Source organism: Cheilinus undulatus, linkage group 14 (assembly GCF_018320785.1).
Source record: "Cheilinus undulatus linkage group 14, ASM1832078v1, whole genome shotgun sequence".
Classification (NCBI taxonomy): Eukaryota; Metazoa; Chordata; class Actinopteri; order Labriformes; family Labridae; genus Cheilinus; species Cheilinus undulatus.
Window position 1 is genome coordinate 25,192,618 of NC_054878.1, and position 21,903 is coordinate 25,214,520.

Below are 21,903 nucleotides of genomic sequence, written 5' to 3' on the forward strand. Positions count from 1 at the left end.
TTTGATTTACAACAATATTAAAGATTAAATGGAATCCATTTATTTTAGCTAAAAGGTAAAGCTGACGCAGACAATGACGGCGGAGAGAGGTGTACAATAAATGTCTAAAGGTCATGAGACAGGTATAGGCTCCCATTATGTGATTTAGCCTTTAAGGGCACCAGAGCAGCTTTCTTTGATCAAAAATACTCTTTAAATGGTCTGTTTGATTCAAATAAAGCAGAGAGAGACGCCACAGGATGCCTTCAGATGAGGCTTTTAGCTGTGCTTATATGCATTACAATCAGCCTGTGGTTGTCACAGCTGAATCGTGTTTAAATTAAAGTGTTCATCCTTGATGATGACTGAGAGTGCTTTGATTTTAAAGGTGATGGTGGACTAATGAAAGTTTTGACTTATTTTTCACTCTGGGAGGCAAATTTCTGCAGAGATATTAAACTTGTGGAAAGATGTTTTTAAAATTTTTTTTTTTTTCAATCTCATTATTGTGACTTATGCACAAGGTGCCTCTACTGATATTAAGTGAATACATTTTTGAAGGCTGCGATGTCCATACTTTCTATTAGTTTTTTCTTTTTTTAAAGATTATTCATGGGTCTTTTTACAACATACTGTTGATGAATATTGTCAAAAGAGAACATACAGAATGAGGCAGGACGAGATAGCTAACCCTACCCCTCAAGTCCAGTATCATTCTCTGAGTAACACTGAATAGTTCTGTTAGGTAAAGATGTCACATTTTTTAAAAATAGTTTATAAGATCAGTGTGTAGTCTGAGCAGAAATGAAAATATGACCCACAGATGAGCAAAACCAGTGCCTTAATAGTTAGCTAAAAGCACTGGTCAACAGAGTTTTCTTTTTGTTTAAGTTGAGTAAGATGACTAAGAGTCATATCTGTCTTTTGAATATCAAGCTACAGTTACATTTGCCACAAATTCTGCATACCAATAAATCTTACTTACTGACTTTTGTGTCAGACTTTCTCTTGTTTGAGAACTGTTTAATGTTGCTGCGTTGCAGAGGAGCTGGAAGGCAGCTTTTACTTTTGAAGGGAGCCAGGCTAAAACTTTCCCTGTTTCCAATCTGTATGCCAAGCTTTTTGCACCCCTTGCTTTTGTGGCATTATTTTTACTGTAAAGTCACAAGCGTTGTCTACATCTTTTGATCAAACTCTCTGTAAAATACCGCCAGAATGTCAGGCTAGTCTTAAGCCCAGTTCAGACCAAAGATTCGAGATGGTTTTATACGTTTTATACAGTTTTATATGATATAAAGGCGTGATCGTGAAGCCAAAAACACAAACACAGTGAATATGCAGTGCCGTCCCTCTTGAAGGGACAGGTTTATGCGTCGTCTCCTTCAATCACAGCAGTGTGAACTGGGAGGTGTTCAGAGCGTTGCAGAGTGGAATGTTGCAAGCAGCTGCAAGTTTCAACTCATCTTGTCGCAAATCTTTGGTCTGACCAGGCCTTTACTCACCTGTTGATTATATTATCTGAAGTTTTTCACAATTACTCACCTCCACTTCCTCCAGGTTACCATGGGACGTTATTGGATGCCCTTCATCCTGGCCTGGGTTTCTATGGCAACCCCCATGCTCTGCCAAAGTGGAGAGTGGGGTTCGGGCTTCGACGTCTCTGAACTAACAACCATCAACCACACGTCACATGTAGCTGGAGATGAGCCTGTGAGAATGACAAACAACCCAGACTGGATCACATCAGCCGCTTTCTCACCTTCACCCTCACCTATGCTGCACTTTGAGCCTCAACCAGACAAATGCTCTGTGTTCTTTAATACTGATCCTGCTGTAGTTCGAAGGCTGAAGGCCCAAAAAGAGGAGCTGGAATATCTGCAGGCCATCCAGCATGGGAACAAGGCAGTGATGGAGAACCTGGTGCAATTTGTTGGGGCAGAGCTGGGAGAGCAGAGCTATGAAGATGTGATAAAGGAAAATATCATCGGCATACAGGAAGACCAGAAAAGCTGCCATGAGGTGGTTGAGAAGGCTGAAGAAGATCTAGAAAAGCAGTTGGAGGGAGAAGAGTCCAAAGCTCTCAATGGGATGCAAAAGTGAGTCAAACAAATTCTTTTTTCACAAACATTTGATGATTCAAATGGGTAAATGGGCCCAGTTTCAAATGGGTAAAAATGGACTTAATTGTGTCTATCAGTCAACTAAGGAAACAAGGAAATCCTTTTTTATCTGGCTTCACTGAGCCTTAAGGGAGATTTTGGTATTTTTTTAAGTTGGGTTGTATAATGTACTTGGTGACTGTAGTACCATAAGCTTCCAGTGATTTCAGTAAGTGTTGCCTCTTAAATATGACAGGCTTGCTTGAAACTTTCTTCATCCTCCATACACATTGGAAATTGGTGACAGACTTGCCCACTTCAGTGTTTGCTGAGCTATACAGCATAGCATACAGGTACAGCAGCTCCGCATAATTTAGCAAGTTTAAGGTAAAAATGGCCTAAAACAATGCTGGCTTAGTTGTATGCTATATCAAATTTTTCTAAGAATTTCACTAGTCGTCCAAAAAGACTCTGTGTTTGCCACTACTTTTTAATGCAAGCTTCAGCTACCAGGTAAATTCTCTTCTGCCTCAGCGTGTCTGAACAGCTGTTTGGGTCAGAGGAAACAACAATTAACAGCGCTAAAACCACATTAAAATCATCAATTTTGAACCGAGTGATGATGATGTACCATTTACTGTGGATATGAGGGGGTACTTATATGAGCCAGAGAACAGAGAAGAACTTCTACCGATGGAACCTCAGCAGAAAGAGAGGAGAGATACTCAAGTAGGGTCAGCAGGAGAGATCCATCAGGACCCATCAAATACACCTAACTGATGGTGCAGGTGTACAAACTGTGAGCCCATGCCCATGAGAGCAACTGCTGTCTTGAGTGGAACACTTCTTCAGGACATTTCTGATCAAGAATAGCGGAATATGCGGCTGGATAGCTCAGTGGTTTAGATTATTGACTGTGGTATGGGAGATTGGTGGTTCAACTCCCAGTCAGACCACAACTGTCCAGTGTGGGCCCTTGGGCAAGATCCTTAATGCCAGGATGTCCCAGATGTAAGTCACTTTGGATAAAAGTGTCTGCTAAATGACATCGTAACATTGAATAGCAGCTCAAAGATGCCTGCAGCCTGCATCACTCCCCATCTAGAGTTACCCGGCCTTACTAAACACCAGTGTTTTACAACCTGCTGGCACTTAAAAGTGACACTTCTGTGGCTGTAACCTTGATATGTGAAGCAAGATCCAGCCATGAGCCTATTTACAAAAAATAGTGATGTTGCATCATATAATCGATTGCATATGGAAAAAGTCTGATGTAGCTGATCTTAAAGAGACTTAGACTGAGGTGTAAGTTCAGCGTAGTATCACCCAATGGCTGCAGCTGATGAATGTAGGAAGGACAGCCCTCTTAAAGTCTCAGTGTGATGTAGACACTGCATCATTTAATATTTCTGCTCCTTCATTACGGCATGAGTATATCCTTGTGTCCCATTACACTAATGTGTTAGTGAAAAGGATGACTTTTAACTGCAACCAAACTGTGCCAAACATATTTGGAACAAAGGAAAACAAGCCAAAACAAACCATTCTATCTATCTATTATACATAAAAGGTTAAAATGGCTATAATGCTTCAACCACTTCCTTTTATAGGGCAGTATCAGTAAAAAGGACATAAGATACCTTTCAGCTATCAAATCATCAGAAAAAGGCAAAGATCTTAAGAAGACTGATTGGCTGTTGCTTTAGCATGGGTTGAAGTCTTAACTGGAACATAACTTGGTAAGATGGCCAGCATGATGGAAAATCAGCTTTGATAGTACTAAAAACCGGGTTAGACCCAAAGTAAGCCTGCTGAACCCAAACGTTGTTTTTTTTAAGTTGTTTTAAATGTTTTTTTTATGTCTGTTAAAGAAAGAAAGCAAGAAAGAAAGAAAGAAAAATCTTTTAAGTACAATTATGAGTGAAGTCATTGCTCAAATATAAACAGACATGGGAAGATTTGTAGCTTGGGCAAAGACAGCTGTTTCACAATACACATGTCAATCAAAAGATGTTGAGCAAATATATAAGCCTACTGTACTGTGTCTCTCATTAGAAGTCTGGGTTGGTTTCAAGGTTTACATTTAGCTCTCATTGTACAAACAAATGTGTAGTAATCACTTGGAGCAATCAGCAACAAAATCCCCTAAACAAATATATTTGTAAAATGTCCCTTTTGTTTTGTCCATTATGATTTAATGTTTATATTTTTTTGCATGTTGTGCAATTCTTCCCTCTACTTGACACAATCTTTTCCATTATATAAGCAGCTTTAATGGAAACCATATGTCCCAACCCCCTTCCTAACTCCCACATCCTTACAATGAGATTAAGGCTGTCATCTCCTCTTTCACTGGCTTATGTTTCTTTCCACATGTGCCTTGGTTCCCTTCTGCCCCTCACTCCACCTGGACTGACCTGGATTGTTCATTATCTGGAGCAGAATCCGAGAAGAGTCCTTGGCCTTTGAAGACATGCTCCGTGCTGCAGCAGACATCGCCAACAGGCTAGAGGTCTCATCGCAGGTTCTGCATGCAGCGTTCAAAAAGCAGCTAAAAGACATTGCAAAAATACAACGCTAAGAGACTTTGCACACAGTTCACAAATCTTTGCCAAACTTGATGGAGTTAGCTCAGTTACAGGGCTGTCCAAGATGTGAAAGATGATTAATACACCAATAAATAGTATTGCTATGAAAAGAGTAGGTTCCTTCCGACGCAGTAATGACCCAGTAACCCACAAAACATCATTTTTCCAGGCATTATTTCAGGAATGGTGAGGTCAAACATGGAAAAAGTTTGTGGTGCAGATCTAAGCCAAGCGGAGAGTTTATAGATCAACTGGATGGGCCTTTAGAGAGCAAACATAATGACTCTGCTAGTCCTCTCCAGAAGAGCCCTGTATCGACCATCTGGTTCTGAGGTGAGGATGGAGGCCAGGATAGGCTGTGGATAAATGCTGTTTTCACTGAAGACTTTCTTTTGTACAGAATAAAAAGAACTTCAACAGGACTGTTTTAAGTTTTAAAGGAGCAAACTTTTATTAAAAACAATAAAATGACTGTAGGGGAAGAGACAATGTGTAAACTACAGAACAATTCCTGTGACTAGGAAGAAATAAACACACTATAAGAATGTGGACTGCTGTGAAAAATGTTTTTGTTGATCAGTTTGCTGTTTTTTTTCCCCCAAAGTTTCGTGACCTAGAAATATAAGAAAGTTGTGAAAACTGCTCACTACAGCCTTCTCAATCCTTAGGTTATTACTTTTCAATCACTGTTATTTCAATTTACTCCCAAAAAGGCCATAAAGTGCAAACTTTTTACATTCAGTGGTCTAAAAGCTTATTGTGCCAGAAAACTCATGAACATAACAAATTCATATCAAAATATTTAGCATTTCTTTGATACTCTAATGCAGTGCTTCCCAAAGTGTTGGCTGTGGCTCACTGGTGGGCCCCAGAAGTACTGTAGGTGGGCTGCAAGACGTCATTTTCATTAACTAAAATCCTACAAATGTAAACAGGCCCCACACTACATGATAATCTCTCCAGTTGTCAGGTTGAATCCCTCCTTCTGACCAAAGTCAGCAAAGGCCTGATTATCGGATGGCTCTAAAGATTATCTTGCCAGACTATGCCATGGTGTGTGGTGTGTTATAATCAAAATTTTCCCTCTCCAACCTGATCAGAGGCGCTCTGACCCTAGAATGTACATATTAAACAATTAAATATTTATGACCAGAAATCCCGTTTTGTGAGATGAGCACTGAGGACAGCCCAGCAGACAAGAGCATCAAACAGATCAATAGCCAAACAGCAAGCAAGCTGGCTTAAGGAGGAAGTACAACAAAAACACAGCCATGGCAACAACAGTAAACAGGAAGCATAAAGTTGGATGAGCGTCAAAAATGGAGGAGCAACTTGATGATTTGTTGCAACCCAAGTGTTAAATAGCATGAACTGTAAAACATACAAGAGACAAACTGACAAAGGAGAGGAGCCAGACTTAACCACAATGGACTTAGCACGAAGCTAACAGCTATCCACAGTAGCTTCTTCACTCTAAAGTCACGTTTGACCATGCGAGATTTGGCATTTAGATGAGACCAGGCTGAGATTCTGGTAGTCAGTGAACAGAATATGTTACTGTGTGGTGTGCTGAGTTGGTTCTCGTTCTATACCCTAAACGAACAAAACAGTTAAATCAGCGATTATTTGTCTCCATGTGTGGGGTCTCTCACATTGAAAAAAATGGTTAAGATTTAAAAAAATCTTTGTGTGTGGCAGGCTTAGAAAAAATAATAAATAGCATCTGAAATAATCATAAAATACCTGGTTACATGTGACTGTTAGAAGTCTCAGAAGTAACAAAAAAACAGCAAGAACTTTTAACTCATGTCACCTTTTGATCATTTATTTTGCCTGATGCATGGAGCCAGTGTGACGGTTTAAGTGGTGTTGGATTAACTGGTGACACTTGAATATTCTACTACGCCGATTACTTCTGATCAGTGTCTTTGGAGACATTAATACTACTTGGGAAGAGTTTGCTGTGCCACAATGTATGTTTCCAGAGATGAACATTAAAAAATAAAATTTAAGGGTCGTTGCAGATAACTGATTGAAACAAAACCCCACAACACTTCCCAAATAATCATTATGTATTTGGAAGCTAAGCATTTGCACTGAAATCCCTTCCTTATGAAACAATTATATGATAAATACGAGGTAAATATCTGAGCCTCATGTCATGGTTGCACAAGGGGCCTTATCAGGTCTCAAATTGGGCCAAATTTGGGTAAATGCTGCTCTAATGGAAATCATATAACACGTAATGATATTAAACTGTGCAATGTATGATAAGTATTTTTATCATGTAAAAAAGCAGCAAAAGGCAATTAAGTGTTCTGACATGTATCATTTTACATTAATGAAGTTTTTTAATGTTGTTTTTTGCCCCTTCACTATATCACCATACCTTAATAATCTCTACTGATACAAATAGGCTATCTAAATGTTAGTTAAACTTCTCTGAGCAAAATAATTCACCTCGTCTGCCCTCTAGCTGTTCCCACTTGAAATATGCCATGGTCATTTGCTCAGAAGAAGATGCCACTTTTAACACATCCTATATTTCAGAAGGGAAAAAACAAAAAAGTCAGGTCAGCTCTTAAAATTTTGGATCAAATGTGATCTAATCAGTTACTTCTCAAGAACTATATGCATGCATTTTTGCTGAGAATGCTGGCTGTGTATGTGACTCTCTCTCTCTCTCTCTCTCTCTCTCTCTGTGAAAGAGGGAGCAGGAGACAGAAAGGAGGAGGTACTGTAAAAGGTAGCAGATGAAAGATGCGAGGTATTCAGACGTATACTGGCTGCTCAAAGTAGATGATGCTGCTTTGCGGATCAAACAGACTAGAATGGCCACTAACAATGGTCTTAATCTTGGAAAAGGGAATTACTTTAAAGCCAATATGGATATGAAAGTCGTGTATTAAGTAACCAGTTGTGCGTAAATTTATTGCATCGTGCGTAAAACGGGGTATTTTTGGATAACCCTCCTACTCAGACTTCTTTAGTTCAGTAGTTAATTTTTTTTCTTCCAAAACGGCTCATTTTCATTAGTATGGTACTGTTTCAAACTGCTCTCTGATTCAGCACCGGGTGATGGACAGCTCACCGGCTGAGCGCGCGGAGAGGCTCATCTACTGATGCTGAGCTGGAGGGGAAAGACAGTAAAGTTACCGAGCCAGAATATCGTCATACTTACTCCCCGCCCACTCACATAAACCGAGCTGTAGTAACAGTGGTGCTGAAGTTTTCCTGATATGCCTCCCAGCTGCGAAGATGACAGACTTTGCTCGCACATCACGGTTTCGAGGTAACGATTTGGCAGCGTGCGGAAACGCCTCCGTGCTCTCCGGTAAAGTTGGAGTCTGTACAAGCAGAGGGAAAAATGGAACAAAACCACCTGTTCTCTGTGAGGACGGCTGCTCTCTGTTTTCTGCTCTTGTGTCGTTCAGGTAAGAGTTCACTTTTAATTTACCGGTGGCTGAGACGCTACTGACAACGGGCTGAAAGCTACACGACAACACGTGAAGGAAAACTTCATGTTTATGCCTACAATTTGTCACAAAACACACAAACCCTGACATTAATAGAGCTTCTAAGCTGTTAAAGTGATTATATTTGCATTATTATAAGGTTATGTGGTTTTAAACTGGAAAAAGGTGAGCTTACCTTTCAATCTCTCAGCACGTGCAGAAAACACCTCCCACAATGCATTTCTCAGATAATTGCTAAATCGTCGCCTTCATTATTTGCTAAAAGCTAACAAATAAGATACGTAACTTCCTTTCTTTTTTTTTTTTTTTTTGTTTTTTGTTTTTTACTAATTTCTCACTTTGGAAACAAAAACGGCTAAACAAACTCTGGTGCTATAATATTTCACTGACACAAGCTTAGAGACCACCAATTTTAAAGTTCTCCAGTATATGAATAAAATGACAAAAAAATGAAATTCAACTATAAAGGCACAGAAATTTTCATAAAGAAACAGTGCAATTCACAGTGCACACAAAAAAGGGATTTTTCCATATCACTGTAAAATAAATAAATAAATAAATAAATAAAAATAAAAAAGACACCAAAATACTCAGTTCCTTTGACTGAATACTTATGGACACTGTTTTATCTTCTTTAAATAAACAATTAACAAAAATTATATTTTGTGATTAGGGCTGTCAAAATAAGTCATGATTAACAACGATCAACGATAAGTGCACTAATTGTTTTTAATCCTGATTAATCGCATGATTTATTGTCCATTTCAACACACTTTGGTTAAGCCACTACAGCTTCTCCCTGCAGCCACTGTATCATTTCACTTTAAAAATTCACAGGCAGCTCAGCAGACAAATTAAAAAGTCATCTGAACCTTGTGTTATTAAACATTTACATTTTTTTCTGCTTCCTTATTTCCTTTTCAATCTATAGAAAGTTATTTTTGCTGTGGTTAAGTTCATGTCATAATCTAGATCTACCTATAAAATCAGGTCTGTAAACAAACAGGAAGTCAATTAGTCATAGTTTAAAATAATAGAAAAACCCCAAATGACATGAGAGCAAGTTTAAATGTGAAATAGTGGAATTTTAAAATGCAATATGAAGGGCGTGATTAATTGCAAGTAACTGAAATCCTGAGATTGAGTGTGATTAATTTAGTCTTTTGATGTCCCTTATTATGTTTGTTTAAAATTTGTATCATAGTATGTCTGCACCATGTACATTTATTTATTTATTTATTTATTTTTTGCTTTTTATCCCTGGAAATATCAACTACACATAATGTATCAGGCACTTATTCAAGGGGGTAAGTCCATACTGAAGACATTAGAGGAAGCAATATCTAAGATAATATTTTAGTTTAGGTTTAACTGTGGTATTAGTTTGAAGCTACTATGTGAGCAGGTTTCTATATGAGTTTTTGCTTCTTTAAAATACAACAAGGATTGTGTGCACAGACTTGGTGAAATGTCTTCCTGTGACATACGTGTGCTATGATATCAAAGAAGCTCGTGTGTCCCCTTCCTCTATCTTGACACGCTTCAGCAATCAGCTGTTAAAGTGCTTGATCTGTTGCCAACCTGCTTCTCATTATAACACTGACAAGGTCCAGATTGCTAACTTCACTGCAATTTTAGTCCACTCGTGCAAAATTGTCGCATGTTGATTCTTCTAAGTGAACTTTTAACTCTTCAGTATTCGACAGCCCAATTTCACAAAAGGGCCTCTGGCCCGAGAAGCTGCTGACTCGATCATCCAAACTGGTCAGTGTTTCATACACCTCGCCAAGGGGCTTGGCCACAGTCCAACATCCACGGCCCAGCGTGCTGGCTGTTGGAGGTGTCATCTCATTTTGAGTCTCTGCTGGCAGGAAGCTTTGATCTATGGCACCCAAGAGCCTTTTTTTTCAAGCTCCACATCTGGTACTTCCCAGGTGCATGGCCAGATGAACATGCACCACCCTGGCTGTCAGGAGAACGGATAAGACGTCTCTGGTGCCTGCTTGTTTGCCAGAATGAAATTAGTGCATGATGGCAGGGGATGAGCCCAAGTGTGCCTTGGGTAAATTAGCTCTGAATTCATACAATTAACCACTCTGAATGCCTCCTTATTGATTCTAAAATAACTTGCATAATGACATATCAAGAGACTACATTTTTAAGATAGCTGTGTAACATAGACATGTAACATCAAAGTAAGTCCATCCTCTTTGTTGAAGGACCCTCAAGCCAACTAATTAGCATTTGCAATAAATCATTTAAACAGATTTGCATGGACTGTGTCCCTCAGGTTAGCTCCATGAAACAATTAGTTCCCTGCCTGGTTATCCTCCACTTCAGCTACAGGTTGTAAATACTTGTCAATGCGGGTGTCAGAACTGCAATTCACCCAAGGAAGGGTATTGATGTGGCCTTGGGTAAGAGACCATTACGGCTGCCAGGTGCAGATGGTCCGAGGTCTCGTTTTCAGATCCTTGTTGCAAACATGGTTCATTGAGTTGCATCACACCCTTACACCATCAAACAACAAGGGGAGTGGATGATAATGGCATGTACCACTACTACCAGTGTTGCCTGATACAGCTGCTAGTTTCAAATCCAAAAACTGTCAGGATATATATATATATCTCAGCAGTATTTAATGCTGTCTTTTTACTTTAAATTACATAAAATACTCAATATCATTACGACAGCTGAAGCACACATAATTCCTACAGTGACTACTGTTGATTTCTATTGCATTACTGTGACCTGCACATCTCTACTCCTAGACAAATTGCAATTCTAACACAGCTCAACAACACAATTAAAAAAGGTTTTTCATGTCCATGTAGTGACTATACTGTCATCTGTTCCTCTCACAAAAGCAAAAACATAATCAGAACTCAATTGTGTGCATGCACTGCACTTTTAGTGATAAATTAAACAGTTGAAAAATGGTATAGATCGCAATATATGGTATCACAATATTCACTGTATTGCAAAATGTTTAAAATCGCAATAATATCGAATCATGACCTAAGTATCGTGATAATAACATATCTTGGGGCCACTCATGATTCCCACCCCTAGTTTCAGTGTGGACCAGCTGTCAAACACATTTTTAAAAAAGAACAAACAGAGGGAAAAAATGATCAGCTTCTGATTTTTGGGGGGTAAAATGTTGCATTTTGAAATCCAGGCACACAGTTTTCTTCAGTATCCTATCTCTATGCTAAGCTAAGCTAAATGATGCAAAGCTAGTTAGTTGCTAACTCAAACGTCAAATCAGCTGTACAACCTCTCAGATTCAAACATCTTATTTTTAACCAAAGTGCAATTCAATTTTTGCAGGGCATTAAAGTAAAACTAGATGATAGGGTGAGGTCATGTTTGGAAAGTATTCTTGTAGCTTTTTTTGGACCATCTGTCTCTCCCCCAATTATTTTAGAGCAGACCTTAACAATACTGTAAAGACTGTCTTTGTCTCTCACAGATGACCATCAAACCAATACATAAGTATGTAACTTGTTAACCAATAGACACTTTTTTGTTAAAGTTTAGGTGTTCGTCTCAGAGCAGATCTAGGTCTTAAATGTTTTGTTTAGAAATGTAAAGGAACCATATCAAAATTATGAAAGTAAAATATTGGTGGTATATGGTTGTCTCATCTTTAAACCCTGAAAGTTAGAGTAGCTTTTAAAAAACTAGATTTCATTCATATGCTGTGCAGAAAACAACCTATGTTCACACTCTGCTCATATAAAAACAGTTTAATTGTTTTATGCTTCAGTTGTAACAGAGTGATAGACAGCTCGACAATGAACACCCTTCACTGGTGAGAAATTAACTCACCTCTACTTAACACAAGCAAGTAATGATGTGTGTAATTGACTCTGACTACATTGATGAAGGTAGAAGCGGTAATCCTTAAGGGACAGGATCCCTGTCAATTTCCTTGCTTTTCATTCAGCTGAATAATAACACAGTGAGAGCCTTAGCATGTATGCAAATCTGTCTAGACTGCGTAATCAAAATAGATTAGATCAAACAAGAATTAATGTGAAACCAAGTATTCTTGTAAAATAAGACTTCAGAGTTACATGGTGAAATGTTGCTGTGGAAAGAGGAGACATGCCTCCTTGGTCTGCCTCACCCTGCTCACCTTGGGAGATTTTAACAGACGACCCACTCTGGGAGCTCACATCAAGAGATCAGAAGAGTTGCAAAGACATGGAAAAGTCAATAAGACTTAACACAGACAAGTCTTAGATGTGTAGAGAGGGCTTGTGTGCTGAAACGTGATAAAACAGTAACTCTCACTGCTGAAAGCTGCACAACATCATGCCAGGATGATTTACAACAGTTTAAGTGTGGATTAGAGGAGACTTTGTAGGGAACAGGGATGTGAAAACAGTGCGAGGGTGCAATATACTCCTCTTCTCCTTCATAATACTAACTTAATGCTCCCTTTTGATGTAACTCTTAAATTTCCTTTATTAGCTTCTGAGAACTCTTAAACAGGTGAAACTGTCCAACTGTCCTTGAGGTGGGAACATAAAAAGTAAAAAAAAAAAGACTTTCTTTAGTTTAATGACAAATGGATTGACTTATTTTTAATGTAAAAACTGTATAAGCTCTACAAAGGATCGTTCAGAGCAATAATTTAATGGATCTTTTGACTGCATATTCAAATTAAGAAAAAGACAGGAATTGGATTTAATAGAATCTGGAGTTTAATTTGTTCAATACTGAATAAATGTGACCACGTTAGAAATTCCATTTCCCTCATTGTATGTTTCCTCTGTAAATGTTTTAAAAGTTAATAGAGAGCAGGTTGTCTTTCAATAAGAAGAAATATTATCTTTACAGGTCTTTGTCAGGATAAGACCCACTCACACGCTGAGGATGACCTCTTCAAGAACCTGTTTGCTGGTTACAATAAATGGTCCAGACCTGTGCCAAACATCTCAGATGTGGTCATCGTCAAGTTTGGACTGTCCATAGCACAGCTTATTGATGTGGTGAGTCATTCTGCATCAGCTGTTTACAGCATACTTGTTCAATTCCTGTACTGCAAAAAGGCTTAAATACTTGTGGATCTACAGGCATATATTTGTTTAATGATGTGCTGATGTTGAAATGATGTTCCATCTTTATAAAGAGTGATCTTTACATAAGCCTTCCCTCTTTGTAAAGCGTAAAGATTGATCATAATAATGATGATGATGGCATTTTTGATAAATGTATCAGTAACCTGCAAGTAGGGTTACCTATTTACTTTATCTTTAAACCCTGATATTATTCTAATAAAAGCAACTGATACATGACACTGACACCTTTTTTTGATACCATGGCAAGAAAAACACACATCCTTGGCATCAAAATCTGGGTAACTTAAGTTTTTTGATGATCATAAATGCATACAAACTCTTGCACAGTAAATTGCAAATACTTGGGAACGAATAACGAATTGGTACTTTTGCAGTTTAGACAGTGCTCTCACTTTGAAGCACAATACTTCTGGTTGAAAATCTGACTGAAGATGAGTAACCTTTTTAAACCTTTGGTACATTTGGATATTATAGATCATTAAATAATAGTTATTATACTCTATAAAACACACAATGTCAATGTTTAAATATTTTGACAACCTTATATGTAGGTCCAATAGTCCCATCTGGAGCTTTCGTGTACAAGTCCTGAAAAATAACTGTTTTTCTCTAAAATCAGTTCTTCTTTTCACTCTAAAACAGTGGCCTGAACGGTAAAAATGATCTGACTTAGGATATCAAAATCAAAGATATCCTAAGTCTAACATACAACGATAAGCAATAAAAGCATGGTGTTAGAAGGATGTAACGTAAGAAAAGTAGATTATACTGAAAAGATTCATGACATTTAACCTGGCACACCAGATGGATTTGCTTTACACATCCATCTGGTAAACCACCCATACACATCGTTTGTGAAAGGGCAGAGACTTTGAAAAAAACAAAACTTGGAGGGTAATTGGATGAACGTTCTGTCTGTCACATCTTTATGGGCCAGTCAGAGCAACAAAACATGACATAGCCGCTACCAAGGACTAAACTCCATAGAGAACTGCAAAACACAAGCCATGGCAACTGTAGACATGCCAGCTCTCGATTTTTGTTGTTTTTAAAAAGCAAACAACTCAATGCTGTTCTTTGTTCTTATTTTAATGAAGAAATGTCGTAAATTTCTGATAAAACTTATGCTTTAGCAGCATCCACGCTAATGTCTTCCGCCATATTCTGTACCTCTTGTTGCTGCCTGCTTATTTCATGACTCTGCCGTGCCTGAAAGTACTGCCCCTTGATGCTGATTGGTCATGTCACTTTTTTAACCGGGCCCAAACGGTTCAGACGGGAGCTTTGCAAGATGGATTTGCCGGTGAGAAACACGGCAGCAGACGTATCCATCTGCTTTGCAAGGTTACATGACATTTGCTGTATGCATTTTTAAGCTGTGCATGTTTTATCAGGCCAAAAAAGCAAGGCCATATAGCATGAAAGTAATGATAACAACATTTAAGGCTTTTAGAGAACAATAATGGACATTCAGTGGCTTTTATTCAAGTGCAGCTGTAAGGACTATTATTGGAAAAAATATATATACAAATATATATACAGTATGTGCACATGTTTAAGGTGCTAAGGATGCATCACAGGGCCCGATGTGCCACAACCTGAGGCAGGAAGTCAAGCTCGACTCATGTCAACACACATGGCAGCCAAGGTCAAGTCTGATGGCATCTCTCCTGTTCGGGCCTTTTCACCCCTGGTAATATGTCCAGAGACAGGGGGCCCTAGGCCATGTTACTTGCCACATCCATCCTTTACTCCACCTCTATTATTTTTTCAACAGATTATCCTCCCATACCCCTGGTAAAATGCAAGGACATCCAGAGCACCACCTGGGTTGTGTCAATCATCCTTCCTGCCAGATGATGCCCTCGGGCTGGCTTATTTGCCATAACTACATGTTACTTCAGCCTAGATTTTTGCCCCAAAGATGCCTTAAAGTTCTGCACTGTACTATATATATTTAATCTCCATTTTTCCCTGCATTTAAGAAATAAGCTGTGTCAAAGCTGATGCATCCAAAATGAACAAAACCCGAGTAAGAATGCATCATAAAGATATGTTTTTTTTCTTTGAACAATAACATCACATAGCTTTACCAAGCAAGATAAATATCCTAGTTTCCTCTTTACTCTTCTACCAAAAAGGTAGTGCAATGTAAACCTTCCTCACCTGATATTCAAATCCATAATTTATTTTTCTTAAGTATGTTTTGGCATTTCTGTACTGTAGCAAAACAAACTCAGGAAAATGAAATGATGCACCTTCCGCCCTGTCACAGTACCAGAACACTTCACATTCATCATAGCACTGGAGTAAAGTTGCTCCTACCTATATTTGGGTTTGCTTTGACAAAACTCCAAAAACTGCTCGCATTTATCCCCCTCACTCTGAAGAAAAAGTTGACATCTTGAACTCAGTGTCTGTCTGTCCGTCTCTTCCTGTCTGCTAGGATGAGAAGAACCAGATGATGACAACCAATGTGTGGCTTAAACAGGTCAGACACTTTTGCTTTGGTAAAGATTTATTATTCATATATTCTATCTGTTGCTGATGTAGTGTGATAACCTGCCTTTATAATACTAAAACTAATGAATAATTACATTATTTATGTGGCAAGTAAGTGAAGGTATAAATCTAAACTTGACAGTCTCTCTGTTTCGATTTTTTCCAAGGAGTGGTATGACTACAAACTAAGCTGGAGACCGTCTGACTATGACAATGTAACATCTATAAGAGTGCCGTCAGAGCTCATATGGGTACCAGACATCGTCCTTTACAACAAGTGAGTATAAATTAGACTTATCATTTATACAGCTACCAGAGGAACATAAAAATTAGGCCTGCTTTGATATGTGTTATCAAAGTCAATTTATTCAACATTTGTTTTGATTATTTGATTCCTTGTGCTTTAAATGCTTTAATGTCATAAAAAAATAACTGATCAAAACTATCAACTATTAACTATCCATTCAGGTAAGGAAAACTGTCTGTTCATCCCAAAATTGACATCAATTTTTGTTGCAGACTCACATTGAAAATGGTTAAAATGGCATCTGAAGAACTTGTGTAGAATATAGGTACTATTAAAAAACAGATTCTTAAACCTAATCAGCTATACCTCACAGAGCATCCACTTTGAAGCTATGATTAAGTCCAGTGTACTGTTTACCTGTCCTGCAGTTATAAGGTTGCAGGAGCTTGTTGACACTACTTTAAATTTTATTGACAGTTTGAAATTGATGCTTTTCACAAACTTTGACAAATACTTAGTGCTACAGCTGCTCTCTGACTATGACAAGTAGGTTATAACTCACAGCTTATCACAGATTGGCTTACAATATGAAGATGATGCCATCTAGTGGACATGGTCGCAACTTCTGCTCCAATTTAAATCTACACTTTACATCAGAGGAAAGCTGCTGCTTGGACTTTGATCAAACTAAAATTAAAGCTTAGTCAATATCTGTGGATCTCTGTATGTTTGTAAAAGTTCCTTTTTTGAGAATTTAGACAACCTTAATACCCATACTGATTATATGCGACTCAAATGGTCCATCCCACTACACCCCTTCCCCATACCTTATTAATGCTCCTATCCCTTTAAAATTCACATCTAGGAGTAGGCTGTCCTGATTCTAGGTGCAGGTTGAAGTGCTATAGCTGCATTGCAACAGTTTAAGAATCTATGGTGACATTTCAGGTTTGACCCTTTATGACCTAACTCAGTTGTACAAGGTTAGGACCCTCAAAGAGGCCAAGTTGATCCTGGCTGATCACAGCCATCCTTTAATTTCAGAGTTTAAGCTGCTACCATCCAGTCACAGATTCAGCATGCACAAAAGAAGGCAAAAAAACTCATTTGTCCATGCTGCCATTGGCTTTTTAGATGATAATTTGCATGGCTCTGTTATTTCTTACAATGTATGTTTATTGTTGCATTGCAATATGTCTCTTGAGCTTCTATTTATTGTTTTTTATGCTATACTTATGATTGGTCTGGATGTATGTTTAACTGCTGGCTGTTAAACCAATTGCCCTTCACAGGGATAATAAAGTGAACCTTGAACTTGCATGGCCCAAAAGAATATTTTTCAGAGGTGCACTCCTAGAAATTTCCCACAAGCAAGCAAATTATTGACCGAATTTAAAAAAGACAGCAACAATCCAATATCACAATGTTAAGTTTTTTTCTACATATTATGGTCCTTTTGATTTTAAGCAAAAACAACGCTTGTACAAGAAATGTACCCCTGTTTACATAAATGCTGTCACTGACAGCTGGTAACAAAGCAGGGACTTGAAGGATCATCCCATTTCCTAGAGGAAGATTCACCACTACCCCTCAGAAGTCTGTTTCAAAGGGCAAGAGGGCATTCAAAAACAGGGGTAAGGGTAAAATTTGGAAATGGGACTGAGCCTAATTATGGGCAAAAGATATTGTGTAATGAATTTTATGACACCTCTCCCCTCTTCTTAATTTACCTCATGGAGATTAATCTTAAGCAAGAGAGGGTTGGGTTGAGGGAGTTGATGCAGTTCTGCTCCATCGAGCCAGTTTTATCACAATCTGTGAGATTAAAAAAAAGGATGACTGATGAAATGATAAAGATTCATGATTAGGTTTTCAGCAGAAGCTATTATCACCATTAAAGAGATGAAGGGAGGAGAGATGGCTGGAGAAGATTATTGGAAAATCATAATACCTCCTAACTGTGTAGTTAGTTAAAAAATATTTCACTAAGAAGCAGAGGTGTTTGCATTTGATTGTTTATTTGACATCACTTAGATGTCCATGCTTGTTTTCCAGTGCTGATGGGGAGTTTGCTGTGACCCACATGACCAAAGCTCATCTTTTCCACACTGGAAAAGTTCGCTGGGTCCCTCCTGCCATCTACAAGAGCTCCTGCAGCATCGATGTCACCTTCTTCCCCTTCGATCAGCAGAACTGTAAAATGAAATTTGGTTCCTGGACGTATGACAAGGCTAAGATCGACCTCGAGCGGATTGAGAACACTGTGGACCTGAACAACTACTGGGAGAGCGGTGAATGGGCTATCATCAACGCTGTGGGAACGTACAATACAAAGAAATATGACTGCTGCCATGAGATCTACCCAGATATCACCTACTTCTTCATCATCAGAAGGCTTCCCTTGTTTTACACCATCAACCTCATTATCCCATGTTTATTGATCTCCTGCCTTACTGTTTTAGTCTTTTATCTCCCCTCCGACTGCGGTGAGAAGATCACTCTGTGCATCTCTGTGCTGCTGTCCCTCACTGTCTTCCTCCTCCTCATCACAGAAATCATCCCATCCACATCCCTCGTCATCCCGCTTATTGGCGAGTATCTCCTCTTTACTATGATTTTTGTCACTCTGTCCATTGTCATCACTGTTTTTGTCCTCAACGTGCACCATCGCTCTCCAAGCACTCATAAGATGCCCCGCTGGGTCCACTCTGTGTTCCTGGACCTGATCCCGCGCTGGCTATTCATGAGGCGGCCCGCGCCAGATGGCCGCCGTCGCAGGTTGTTGCTGCTCCAGCAGGAAGCAGCGGCTGAGAGGCGGCTTCAAAGTCGGATAGCTGGGTACAAATCAGGCAACTGCCTCAGCACCTCAGCGAACTGGTTAAGAGATGGGACAATGTCAGAGGACACTGAGAGAAGCAGTTATGAGGATTTAGAGCTGGGAACACTGACGTCATATTTCTCCTTCAGACCTCCTTCGCCCAGGCCTCCGGGGTCAACTCCTCCACCTCAACAGAAAAACCCTCAGAACAGCCTAAGCCGACAGGAGGGGGCAAACAGACAGATAACAGGGGCCAGGGTCAACCCTACTCAGAGGCCAGCTAAAGTAGAGAATGCTGTATCAGACTCAACTTTCATGCTTTCACCAAGCGTGATACGAGCTCTGGAGGGAGTGCACTACATAGCAGACCATCTGAGGGCTGAGGATGCAGACTTCAGCGTGAGTATTTCAACACCTTTAAATACTGTTATCACAGTATCAGTTAGGGGATGCATTTCATTAAATCAGTGTAACATATCAAAGGCTAATGATTTATTGTACCTAGTTAACTTTAAATCTATGTGACCATGTAAATGTGATGTGTGTCAAAAATACATCTTTTTACAGCACTGGCTAAAATATGAAGTCATAGCAATCACTCCTGCTAGGTCGATTACAAGATTTAATTGGTCTCTTAATGCCAGTGTAATGACTCACCAGTGGCTGTGCTCCTCTACATTACACAAGCTTGTAAATTTAAAGGAACACGGGAGGATTTATGGTTTAATGAGCTAAGGGCCTCACCTTAACTGAAATAGAAACCTTTACTTTACTTGTCAATAAGTTTCTTACATTTCCTCATACATTAACCTGCTCCTCCACTGTGTTTTTCCAGTTATTTTCATGAAATAGCTTAAAAATGATCAAAATTATGTCTTCTAAATTCAATGTTTTGTCCGACCAACATATTAAATTAGTGTATTATAAAATATGCCTCATTAAGAGTGCCTTGTTTTTAAACTTTCTACAACATGATTTAGTTCACTGTTCAGCTGTTTAACTTTTTCAGCAGTTGTCATTGCTGTTTAAAAAGTTCTAATACCACAGTGTACATCACCTGTTCAGCACCAAAAAGCAGACTAGAAAATAGCCAGTGAAGGGCTTAAAAGCTAAATATTTCCCTTAGGAGTTGCTTGAGGACAGAATACAATGAAATCTTGATCTTACATTTTCCAGGTGGACTTTAACTCTCTTTTGTTGCTCCTTCTTCCACACAGGTGAAAGAGGACTGGAAGTATGTCGCCATGGTGATTGACCGCATCTTCCTGTGGATGTTTATTATAGTGTGCCTGCTTGGGACCATTGGTCTCTTCCTACCACCTTGGCTAGCTGGCATGATCTAGCTATCGTTAGGAGAAAAAAAAAGACATTATCACCTCTAGTTAGTGAATTTTGACATTCAAAATGTAGCTAAACTGTACTTCCAGACTGGGAATGTGTGATTGTTTGTGTAATGCTTCATAAAGTCATCTATACATCACTCAATCTTTTTTCCACATCTGTAAAATGAAATTCACAAGGTTGATTTTCTGTAGAGCAGCCAGTTTGTGATAATTTACTCTTAACTGTCTGAACATATTGGGTCATGTTTGTGCTAAGCTACACCGTGTCTGTCCCAGGTGTGCTTTCTCAGTCTGCCCTCTAAGGTAACTTGTAGTGTTTGACCTATAGACTGTAAAAGACAGCTAACATTAGCCCATCAATATGCTGGGGGTTGATACTTGTTAACATAGACATAGTATGGGTGGATGCCACACTGCCTATCTGGCCATATGTCAACATTGCCGCCATATTACTAGATGCAGGTCTGCAATGTTACAAGTAGACAGCATTGGAGTTTGAAAATAAAAAAGCATAAACAATCACCTTAAATTGATTTTAAAGAATTGTTTTAGGCTTGATGATCCATATTCATGTCAGTACCTATAATGAAAACCACTTAGACGAAAGACATACGGGCCTGAAATCAAGACTCATCAGACCAGGCAGCGTTTTTCTAATCTTACATTGTCCAATTTTGGTGTGCAAATTATAGCCTCAGGTTCCTGTTCTTAGCTGACAGGAGTGGCACCAGGTGTCGTTGTCTGCTGCTGTAGCCCATCTGCCTCAAGGTTCGACATGTGCATTCAGAGACTTCTTATTTGAGTTACCTTACTATTGTCTTGAAGCAGTCTGCCCATTTTCCTCTGACATCAACAAGGCATTGTCGTCCACACAACTGCCACTCACTGGATATTTTCCCTTTTTCGGACAAATCTCTTTAAGCCCTAGAAAGGGTTGTACATGAAAATACCAGTAGATCAGCAGTTTCTGAAATACTAAAAACAGCCAGTCTGGCACCATCAACCATGTCACATTTAGGGTTTCTGTTGCTGTTTAAACTTCAGCAAGTCATCTTGACAGTGTCTCCATGCCTAAATACACTGAGTGGTTGCCTTATGATTAGCTGATTAGCTATTTGTGTTAACAAGCAATTGACCAGGTGTACCTAACAAAGTGGCTGGTGAATGTATTTATTCACTGCTTACTGTTTGTTGCAGTGTTTTTACAGACCTCGTTAAATAAATATGGACGACTGAGTACAAAAACGACTCATTAAAATCCACTTTATATAAACGCTAGTGTTTCTTTTATTCAGTGAACCCAAAGTTCCCTCATATACTTCTATATGCTTATGAGGCCGTCTTGCCTGTGGCAATATGGCGGATACGTTGACGTATAGGAGCAGCAGACGAACAGTTAATGAGGCGTTTTGTGTAAATTATGTCTGGGCTAACCAATTTTTGTTTGTTAGCATGCTAACTTGTGCAAGATGTGGCATGTTATACTAATGTTAAACTACTAGCATGCTGGCATACTAGTCTAAGTATGCTAGCATGCTACTTTTCAGTTTCTCTCAGGCACACTTGGGATTAAAAAGCGCTACGTCAGTATCAGTGTTGGGTAAAGGGCTTAAATTAAGTTGCATCTGTTGTAGCATTTAAAGCAGTAATGGCAGTGTGGAGGCATATGCTGTTGCATTACCTTCAGTGGTGAATAATATCAGTTAATCGTATTTAAGGTCCAGCCCGCACTAATGTGAAACACTGGTATGTTGTTGT

General features: G+C 39.0%; 1 protein-coding gene and 1 long non-coding RNA gene across 2 annotated transcripts; one reads left to right on the forward strand and one right to left on the reverse strand.

Moving 5' to 3' along the window:
• Positions 1-1,558: 1,558 nt before the first annotated feature.
• On the reverse strand, positions 1,559-8,353 carry LOC121521440. The gene is made up of 3 exons (XR_005992852.1): positions 8,318-8,353; positions 4,496-4,629; positions 1,559-1,687 (listed from the first exon to the last, which is right to left on the reverse strand). It is a non-coding gene; the product is annotated as an uncharacterized LOC121521440 (long non-coding RNA).
• Positions 7,863-20,322, forward strand: chrna2b (cholinergic receptor, nicotinic, alpha 2b (neuronal)). Its single transcript, XM_041805437.1, has 6 exons — positions 7,863-8,100; positions 12,994-13,145; positions 15,682-15,726; positions 15,905-16,014; positions 18,040-19,201; positions 20,020-20,322. Exons 1-6 carry the CDS (start codon positions 8,034-8,036, stop codon positions 20,143-20,145), a joined length of 1,662 nt encoding a protein of 553 aa, XP_041661371.1. The 5' UTR covers positions 7,863-8,033; the 3' UTR covers positions 20,146-20,322.
• The last annotated feature ends 1,581 nt before the right edge of the window (positions 20,323-21,903 follow it).